Raw genomic sequence first — 10462 nt, forward strand, 5'->3', positions numbered from 1 at the left:
ATATATATATATATATATATATATAATCCCAAAAAATTTGAAAGACGCAATTATAAATTATACAATTCTACTTTAAGAGTAGTATCTATCAAAACCACTACAACTTTGAGTAACCCATGAGAAAGAAATCTATTCTTTCCCCAAATTTAAGGTTTTGGAATATAACAAAGTTTTTGGACAACTCTCTTACAATATAAATTATTTCTTTATATAATATACAAGATTAAATAACAATTATATTTCCATAAAAATAAATTATACTCGTATATATACAAATTTTCCTTTTCTTAGTACGTATTTTTATACAGTTTTTTCAAGACGTCGTTATCCATGGCGCGTTTTGTTTAATTAGTACACATAAATTATTAGGTGTTCCAATATATAACCATATCATATAAACCGTATGACGTAGTAAAGTTGGTTTTAAGTTAATATACTTACACAAACGTGCTAAGGTTCGAGTCTGACAACCCCTTAACAAATCTTTATGTACTTGATAAGTGATAACTTCCTCAAACGATGCTCTTATGACGAAGTGACGTAAATCGGTTTATCGTTGCCGGGTACAAACCCTTTATACACAAACTATAGCCCTCAAGAATCAACGGCATCTAACAATAATCGAATATTAGAAATTACTCATCAACTTCAATTTGGTTTTTATTTATTAACTTTTTAACCTTCAATTTTGATTGGACGGATACATTTGATTTTATATTTTCGGGTATCATTTTGGCTGGATTCGAAGGAAATGGCACATGTTAAGAAGCCGATATCCCTTTTAATCTGATTCAATAATGTATTTAATAACTGTTATAAAATTTTAATGGCTCCAACGAATTAAATAAGAATACCAACAGAGTCGTAAAAATATACAAATAACTGTATACGGCAAAAACCCGACATACATGTGTTTATTTCGTATGAGTTATTAGGTATTAGATACAGATCGAAAAGAGCAATTATATAACTTTTAAACCATAAAATTCAAATACTATTGCTCTAGTATATGGATTCCATTAAGTCACCAACAAATGAAGCAACTTCTCTTCCAATTTGGCAAGATCCCCAAAATTCAGCCAAGAATGAAATGACAATGAAGAAAACCTGCAAATATCATCATCCAACATAAAATTAGAGATTTCCCGATATTTGATTTGGGATTGTTTATAAAAACAATTTATTGACTTATTCCGATGTAGCACCGGTAGAAATAAGCACTTTTGAGTGTTTGGATAAACAACTTATACTGGTGTCAAACCGGTAATAAGGAGTTTTTGTATAATAAGTTGATAAGTGCTTTTGTAGGTTGTTTTAAACAAGCAATCCCAAACACCCCAAAATTTCCAAATCTTACTTGGGTCCGAACTGATGAGCATTGCAGTCCCTTCGAACCCACAGACTCCACCATTGTTCTTGTTTTTCTGCCAGTAACTATTGAAAGCATAAGATGCATGAGCAACAACCGAGTCCGGTGAGTAACAACTTCCGGTGGGTGTGATCGGACCACAGTCTGCACCTCCGGCTCCACACGCATAATCCATCGCCTCCTGCAACTTTTCCGACGGCACACTAGGTTTTGCGACACACCACAGTTGTTCTTGCCCATAACCACTCCGTGATGTCGGTGGTTTCGCCATTGATCTACCGGTGCTACCAACAACCGGTGGAGGAGCTTGGTAGGGATTACAGGGCGGGAGATTAAACCCGTAATGTGGAGCGGGACTGCTCGCCGGAGACATTATCGGAGGTTGAATCTCCGGCGCCAGTGAAGGGATTCCGGTGAGTGGTGAAAAGGTATAACTAACCTGTGACGGTGGAGTTACTGACCACCATAAAGGATCGATGAATGAAAGCTTTCTCGATTGGGGTCTCGTTTGTTTTGACACAGGGAAGATCACATCCACCATTTCGGACTGAAAAACCCCCAATTCTTTCATCGATTTCAACTCAGAAATCAATAATTTCACAATTTCGTTAGAAAATTGAGGTGAATTTATGGTGTAAGTTGAGTTTATCTCCTCCAAAAAGCCAAAAACAGACCTAAGGTGCGATTGATGGAAACAATTTGATGAAATAGAAACAGAAACTTTGATTTCTTTCTCTAAACCCCATCTAGTGAGAGAATAATAGATGTTCTTCATCGAGTGAAGAGTCAATCCAGCAATCTCTTCTCGATTTCTGGTTTTCTCTTCATTGCAAAGAAGGTTATTAGCAATAACAATGGAGTTTATATTGTTGGAAGGGTATCGAGATAAAACATGAATCCTTAGCCATTTTTCCGCCATTAAAACGCTATTTGAAACCTCATTAAGCTTTTCTTCATCCACATAAACTCCCATTGTTGGAATCGAAGCCACAGGTGATGAATCATGGCGATACAGAGTCAAAATCTGCAACAATTCTTGACCTAAAACTGAAAAAATGACGAATTAAATTACAAAAAATACTTCAGAAGAAACAGAGTCGTGTGGTTTTAGAGCTTACCTGAAGAACAGAGGAAGAAGAAGAAGAGAGGAGCTAAGAGGATCACCATTTTCAACATCATGATGGTTTCAGAGCTTGCAGAATATGAATTGATTTGAAGGGAACGAATCAGAGTGATGGTTTTTGTGGTGGAAAGAACAGGGTTTTGGAGTGGAGACGAAGGTATTCTTCATGAATCTTAATATTTTCAAAAGGTTTTCAGTTGTAATATGTGCTTTATGAGTTGTGCCTTTGGAGGTATTTACAAACTTTCGTAATAGTTTATATTCTTTGGATCAGTTGATTTTTTAATCTAAATGCTTGTTTATTTATCTTTTAATAGTTTTATTAAGAAGCAATATTTGAATTGTTAAGAGGTAAATCTTGTTTGACAAAAAAATATATTATAAAACTCTCTGAATGATTTTGTGTCTTCCTTAACCATTTAGCGCCATAATTTTACTGTAAATAATTACCAAACAATTATATTTCATTTTATACTATATCATGAGAGTCTTTTAATCGTTACAAAGCTTTAGCTTAAACAGGGATATAGAGATAATGTAAAATACACAATTGTCTTAACTTAAAGCTATTAGCAAGGAAAATATACATTTAATTATAACTTAGAACTGAATGTATAATTATGATAAAAATAATAAATAATATATATTATGAAAAAATAATATACAGAATACACTTATATTTATTTATAATCATAATCAGCTGCTGCATAGCAGAAATTATGTAGTATAAGCAAAGAACAAATCTCCAATATAACATTGTTCTAAGCTTTTACATGTCTTAATTAATAAGCCTATATATATGATCATACTTCTATTACAATACAATGAGATCAACATCAAGCCTTTTGTTTTCTTCAATCCGACCCTACTCTCTCTCTCTCTCTCTCTCTCTCTCTCTCTCTCTCTCTCTCTCTATATATATATATATGTATATACATATCCACCGTCACATCGTGGCCGATAACGAAAAATACGGAGCTCCTGTTATGCTCTTCGATCTCAAGATCTTTTTCACCAATATCTTCCACATTATATCGTCTTTCTTCTTTTGTTTCTTCGTCTTCTCCTTCAAATTCCTGTAACAACGACAGATTTTTCTGGTATCAATATACTTATTGCATACATTTATATATGATGCCCAATTGTTTGGTCTTATAAGTATATAAATCCTATAAAATAGTCTATTAAGACATTTCACTATGATAAAAATCGGTTTTTAAAATGTCAGATATATCTAAATTTCCTAATAGACTCGTTTAGAGTACTAAACAGTTGTTTGTTTTATGTAAAAGTGTTACGATAAGTTGATAAGATGTTTTTGGGCGTCTTAACAAGGTTTTTAGAATACTTTTGAACTAAAATGTCATAGTAGTCTTTTTATATAATATTATTTGGAAAACAAATTTTTGAAAAAGTGTCATGTAAAAGTTGTGTTCGTATAACATCTTTCTTTAGTACACCTATTAACCTATTGTAACACTTTTGCATAGGAGATTCAATTGTTTGGTCATATAAACTAAATTCCTATAAAACAAAAAGCTGGTTTATTGGGACATTCAAACATATTTGACATCCTATAAAGTCGATTTTATTGTAGTGTTTAGACGTTTTTGACATCCTATAAAACCGATTTTGTAAGAATGATTTAATATACCATACGTACTTGCATAGAGGAACCTTGCAAGTGTTTGAATCGATGCAAAGGCGAGAGTGTAGCTCCAAAAGTTGCCACATTCGTTTGCAATGGATACAGCCACCGGGGACTCGTAGCTTGCAAGCAGCAAAATGGCGAATGAGAGATTCTAAGCCTTTGCAAGCTTCGTAGCTGCACGGCTCTTGATGCTCGTTCAATACCTTATCGTGTGGGCCAATTGTCCTACAACCGTCTCTACATATATGAACAAGGGCTTCCATCGCCTCGTATAATTCTAGATATATCTTTCTCTCCTTCACCTTCTTCGCCTTCTCCTTTTGCCTCTGCAAAATCAATTGTATCATGTCATTTTGATGATATAAAGAAACCAATCATATAATTTTCACACTGAAGCAGATCAAGGACATATCTCTACCCAAAAAAATTAGAGGTATGAGACAATGTCAAATCTAATTGGTTTATTATATTGCCTCAGGACGTGTAGCTTCGTTAGCAAATGAGTGAGAAGACTTTATCCAAATACATAAAATACATGGTTTCAGGACTCCACTAGCCTCGGCCGTTAAGTGAGCCAAAAAATGTCCTCTCACATTGGTTTCTTTATAGGCGGGCTCCATGTGGGATGGTTAGAATTGCACGTAATCAACTATTTGTCTAAATTGATTTATTATATTAGGAAAAATTGCACCAAAATGAAACCAACTTTCACTTGATTCCTATTTTGGGGAACCAACTTTCAAAATCGTCATTTTGGGGTTTCTATCAAACTTTTTGTTTATTTAAGGAACTGGTTGATCTGTTGAACAGGTAACAAGTAATTTAAGAGTCTCTATCAAACTTTTGGTTTGATTTACCAAATTTGATTTAAACTTTAATATTGATACGGATTGTTTAGATATAAAAATCTTGAATGTGATATTTAATATTTATTTTTTTAATGCATCAATTACTTTTTTTTTCTATTAAATTGATTTTTTATTGCATTAGTAAAAAACAATTTTTATTGTGGTAATTTGGATTTTTTTTTTTTTGAAAAAAATCTTCAATTTGATATCTGAATTTAAAAAAAACGAGATTTGAAATGAAAAATAGATTTTATTGCATTAATTTTTGAAATAAAACGAATTTTAGTTATTTTTCTATAATTATTTTGCAAGTTGGTTCCCCAAAATAGAAATCATGTGCAAGTTGGTTCCCCAAAATGACGATTTTGAAAGTTGGTTCCCCGAAATAAAAATCAAGTGAAAGTTGGTTCCATTTTGGTGTAATTTTCTCATTATATTATGTAGCCAAGATGATACAGATTGTCCCAGTATGTCGAACCATTGTTGTGATAAAACCTCGCTTTGTTACCATGTGAAAATACGTGGAACCCCATTAAATTACCCTCTAAAAGAATCCATGAGAAGAGAAAAAGAGAGTTAGGTGATGTGAGACTCCAACATATAAGAAGCATGAGTAATATGTAAGGATGGATTGAAATGCTTACATTGGCTTCATCAGCAACGGTTTCGAGAAGTTCCTTTTCGAGAATCGGATGACTCGTTTTCATGGCCTTCCAGGCTTCGGATGAAGAGGCGGCTTTAAAGTTCTTTAGGATTATTCGATGGCAAATGATACTAAGTCGCGGGGCATCACATAACAGCGCTAGTTGAAATACGTCTACGACATTGTCTATGTTTAGGAATTTATGTTCGAGTCGATGTTCGCACTCTCGTTTCAAACGTGGTACCACGTAAGCATGCGAAAGCACCAACAAAGACAAAATGTGTTCTTCCATTTGATACTCTTCATAGCTACATCAAACAAACAAAAACAAATTTTATGTTTAAGGTTCCAAGAAAACAAATAGAATGTCTCCACAATTTTGGAGTATTCCAAGAAATTCTTGTAGAATGAGCGGGAGGTCAGGGGTTCGACTCCGGTCACCACCCACCTGTCTTAGGTCCTTGACCCAAAAGGACGGGTGGTTTAGTTCCCCATAACGATCATGACTCATGATATCAGTACAGTGGGGACGCTTCAAACGATGACGTCATACCCTTTTTGCAGAAATAGATAAACTCGATGTTATTGAGGAAAGGATCGAGATGTTACCATGAAGAGTACAAGAATCGGATGAAAATACGAACAGCCTCGGCAGGAACGCCACGAATAGGAACGGAAAATGGCCGATTGCTTCTACTCTTTCGATTAAATATGCCTCTAAAAACAGGCGAAGCTAACCCCTGTCGGAAAAGGAAACAAAACATTGATTGAAAATGTGAGAATACGTGGAATCCCATAAAACTCCTCAAAACAGTCCTTTCGAGAAAATCCAAGTCTCGGGTCCATAGAGTTACAGACCTTATGATACCATGTGAGAATACGTGAAACTCGTGTAAGTCTCTAAAAGAGCCTATCGAAAGGGGAGGTTCCAACGTATATAAAGGATAAATGTTTAAATTTAGCCGATATGTGCTCCAACAGAATCTGTACGATGTTGGACTTACGAGAATGCTAGAATGTGCGTAGATGATGTCGTCACTACTTGTGTAAATCGAAACATCAGCTCTGTAAGCATCATCGAAGAGACGATCCCATGATTCTGACATGGCTGCAGAAACACAACAGCTTCGTCGTCCAAACGTTGTCCTGTGTGTCTTCATGGTTGTCGTCGATGAAGCAGACGGTAATGGAGGAGGCACGGGTGCATCCTTTGCAACAACCACTGGACTTTCCTCGTAACTGCTTCCCATGATTTCTAGACCTTCGTGTTCCTCTGTCAAATCAATTACATCTTAGATTCCTTCCCAACCTCAAATGATTCATTCTTAAAAAAATTATTAATCATATTATTGATGTTTAATTTCAGATTACAGATCGATCCACGTTGGCATAATCGCGTAGATCCAATCCAATCCAACATCAAGCACATGTGGATGCGTGGATCGCCATCGATGATAGGGAAACCTCAGATTTATGTTTGTGAGTTACAATGTTGTGTTTCGGAATTTAGGAATCATCAAATTACCTTAAGTGAACAAATTGGAAAACAATGGCGAAACAGAGCTTGAGAATTATGTGAAAAAAATCACTTCCAAATCATCAACCTCGTCTTCTTCCGAAACCTAAGCCTCGTCAATCTCTTTGTATCTGTGTGTGTGTATTCTGATATCTAACTACATATAAATCCACCAATTGTTACAAGCTCGTCGGAGATCAACAGCGCCACCACCGTCCGCCGTGGTCCGCCACCAATGATCAACTTGTAACAATGGCGGATTGAATTTCTGGATCTCTGAGAGGATTTGACCAATGAAATGGGTTAGAAATGGCGAATGATTTATAGAAAAATTCATGGAAAAAACATTAAAAAAAATCCTGAAATTTGGTTGGTGAGATGTGATGATTTGTTTCTTTGTCAGCTCCGACGCATAGGTTAAAACGTGCGGTTTGTGAAATGAAGATATACATGAATAAGACGCGGCAACACCCGTTCACGCGCTGTCCCGCGATTGGATTTCCCGCGTGTTTCATTTCCACCGTTGGTGAGTTTCACTTTGCCCCCTTTAACTATTTTTAGTTGGCAGAAAACATCCAAAAGTTTTAGGATATGGCAATTTTTTGAATTGCTACTTTTTGTAGGCCAAAATAGATAAACTAGGCATTGTTATTTTATATATCTTTTAAATATAGTGCTTCAAAAAAATGTGTTTCAATTTTGTGTTTATAATATTATAATGATATTCATTACGTCAATTTGTCGGGAAAACAGTATTTTAACTGGTTATTCTCCAACCAGCTTAAGTTGTCCCTTTCCAATAACATATAATGAGATTTAAATCATAAATACAGTAATTTGTTAAATAGTTGTCTTAAGAGTCCTGCCCACAAGAAGCTCAAGTCCATAAGGAATTGTGGCTACCACATTTCAATTGTCATTACGTATGACGGCAAAAAACTATAACAGAAAAAATATTAATGTACTAATAATTATTGGTGATTTATGCTATGTATTTTGCTTTAGTTTTTTTTTATGAAAATGATATAGTTTTATCAGTATAATATTTTATGATATCGATATTTTTTGATAATCAATAACTAAAAATAATATGATGTGTCTATCTATTTTCGCAATTTGTATATGTCTATTTTCTTGACGTCAAAGTTGTCAGAATCGAAGTAACATGAGCATCATGTGATGGGTTATTTTATTCTAGAATAAAAAATATATCGACATTTTGTACGAGTTAAATAAGGTTTTCATTGGAAGTTTTCAGCAAATGAACTTACTTTTGTATAGGCATGAAGCCATAAAGCATCTGTTAACTGTTCTAGGTAAGAAGGTGGGAATCTTAACTGATGTCTCAAATGGGTTCAAATCCGAACACCATCTACCTACTTATGGGACACTGCATTTTTCCTACCCTGACAACTGTGTCGGAAAACTTGAAAATTTAAACTATTTATATTTTCTCAACCATCTAGGTAAAACAATAGTTTTGAATGCCTTGATTCAAAAACCTCCACAAGCCGAGTCTACAATACTCTAGAATTTATTATCAAACTGAAGGGGCTAATTTGATTTATTCAAAAATTAAAGGGGCCAATTTGACTAGTTCAAAAGATTAAGGTGGTAAAGTATAGATTTAGAACCATGCTTACGTGGCTCTTTGCTGGCCGTTAATTGGGTTATCGTGGTTGCCAGCTATACTTTTATGCGGTTTGGTAGTTTATTAGCCCATGTGAAGATCTCATTGACCTGACCGACTTTATTGCATTGGTGTGTTGTACCGTACAAATGCATGTAGCTTGTTCTAAATTAAACATAAAGGGTCAAATTCATTTAATTTTTGTTTTTGTTTTTTTATAATATTACGAAAATAGAATATAAATAAAAGAGTACTATATATAATATTATTTTAATACTCTTCTACTTTTTTATTTAACAAATTGAAATAAATTAAACATTAAAAATCCAGCCATAAAACTTTGAATAAGATAGATCATGTTATATATCAACTAAAAGACGTCTAGCAAATAATTAAAGATAATATAAGATTTCCTTTGGATAAAAATTATTCGCCAATAAATAAATTAGTAAAATTATATATATATATATATATATATATGGTATATTTCAAATGCAACCATGTTCATTTGTACAATCAATACAACTCAATTAATTGAGATATTTATGAAAATAATAAGAGTTCATTTATTATGATTTAAATATTTATAGAAGATGAATAAGGTTCATTAATTATGATCAATACTTTATATTATAAAATAATCAAAACTTCTATGAAATCATATATTAATCAAATTAAATAAACGATAAAGATTGAGTTGTATTGGTTGTACAAATGTAGAGTATTGTATAATAATCAACCTCTCTCTCTCTCTCTCTCTCTCTCTCTCTATATATATATATATATATATATATTTTTTTTCTCAAACGAGAACACTATCTATTTAAGAAAACAAAAAAAATGGTTAATATATAAAATAATATGTGATTTTACATTAATGTCAAAGAAAATGGAAGCAAGTCGACTTTACTCACGGGCAAAGTCGTGTCGAATCATATATGATTTTGTACATTAACGACTATTTTTTTATTTTTCTTAAATAGTTAATGTTCTTATGAAGTGGAGCTAAGATGAAAAGCATAAGGACGAATCTTCACCATTGGATACACATTATGATGAGATGCACTAAAATGCATTAGATCAATTTCCATATCAATCACGATTCATAAATGGGTTCGAGATTAAAGGTGATTAAAGATCCAGATCCATTCTTACAATTATCATCTTAACTCTTTTTTTTCATTTTATATTTTATATTTTTTTTCATTAGATTATTTTTGTTCTTCCATTTTTTTAATGTTCTTTCTTGATCCCCTACACACACATGGTTTTTTTATAAACCACATCATTGATAAAAATTGTGAAAACCATTCCCACGGTTTGATATCTTTGATCAACAAATGACAATGAAGTATTTAATTATTGAAAAGGGATAATTCGATCTTCTTTTGTTGATTGGATAATGCTTTAATTAATGATAATACCAGATTTTTGTCCGTTTTATTGAGATTTTTCTTATTCATGATTAACCACTTCAGATTTTTTTAAACCACTGATTTTTTGAATTATTTAAGTACTCGTTCTTTTTAATTAACAACTTCAGATTTTTTTTTTATTCATGATTTTTCATATTTTTGTTTCAGTTTTCTAGTTATATATATATATATATATATATATATATATATATATAGGGGTGGGTTCAAATAAAAACCACTTAATTTGTAAAAACCGTGAAAACCTCA

At 33.1% G+C, this 10462-nt stretch overlaps 2 protein-coding genes across 2 annotated transcripts; both read right to left on the reverse strand.

Annotated features, from left to right (window-relative positions):
• Window positions 1–886: 886 nt before the first annotated feature.
• On the reverse strand, window positions 887–2596 carry LOC112515910 (glucan endo-1,3-beta-glucosidase 12-like). Its single transcript, XM_025122880.1, has 3 exons — window positions 2488–2596; window positions 1358–2416; window positions 887–1107 (listed from the first exon to the last, which is right to left on the reverse strand). The coding sequence occupies exons 1-3, from the start codon at window positions 2546–2548 to the stop codon at window positions 1076–1078; spliced, it is 1152 nt and encodes a 383-aa protein (XP_024978648.1). The 5' UTR covers window positions 2549–2596; the 3' UTR covers window positions 887–1075.
• A 793-nt stretch (window positions 2597–3389) lies between these two features.
• LOC112515509 (BTB/POZ and TAZ domain-containing protein 4-like) lies at window positions 3390–7452 on the reverse strand. Its single transcript, XM_025122378.1, has 6 exons — window positions 7160–7452; window positions 6639–6907; window positions 6244–6374; window positions 5636–5942; window positions 4156–4469; window positions 3390–3568 (listed from the first exon to the last, which is right to left on the reverse strand). Exons 2-6 carry the CDS (start codon window positions 6882–6884, stop codon window positions 3439–3441), a joined length of 1128 nt encoding a protein of 375 aa, XP_024978146.1. The 5' UTR covers window positions 6885–6907; window positions 7160–7452; the 3' UTR covers window positions 3390–3438.
• Between the last annotated feature and the right edge of the window lie 3010 nt (window positions 7453–10462).

Source organism: Cynara cardunculus (assembly GCF_001531365.2).
Source record: "Cynara cardunculus var. scolymus isolate 2C chromosome LG 7, CcrdV1, whole genome shotgun sequence".
NCBI lineage: Eukaryota > Viridiplantae > Streptophyta > Magnoliopsida > Asterales > Asteraceae > Cynara > Cynara cardunculus.

What these genes read in the sequence shown, in the direction of transcription:
- LOC112515910 (XM_025122880.1), bottom strand. Translation starts at nt 2,548, where the DNA reads ATGATGTTGAAAATGGTGATCCTCTTAGCTCCTCTCTTCTTCTTCTTC. An exon ending in CTTCTTCCTCTGTTCTTCAG is followed by an intron (nt 2,417 to 2,487) that starts GTAAGCTCTAAA and finishes TCATTTTTTCAG; the next exon opens with TTTTAGGTCAAGAATTGTTG. An exon ending in GCTCATCAGTTCGGACCCAA is followed by an intron (nt 1,108 to 1,357) that starts GTAAGATTTGGA and finishes TGATATTTGCAG; the next exon opens with GTTTTCTTCATTGTCATTTC.
- LOC112515509 (XM_025122378.1), bottom strand. Translation starts at nt 6,884, where the DNA reads ATGGGAAGCAGTTACGAGGAAAGTCCAGTGGTTGTTGCAAAGGATGCA. An exon ending in ACGCACATTCTAGCATTCTC is followed by an intron (nt 6,375 to 6,638) that starts GTAAGTCCAACA and finishes CTTTTCCGACAG; the next exon opens with GGGTTAGCTTCGCCTGTTTT. An exon ending in CGATTCTTGTACTCTTCATG is followed by an intron (nt 5,943 to 6,243) that starts GTAACATCTCGA and finishes TGTTTGATGTAG; the next exon opens with CTATGAAGAGTATCAAATGG.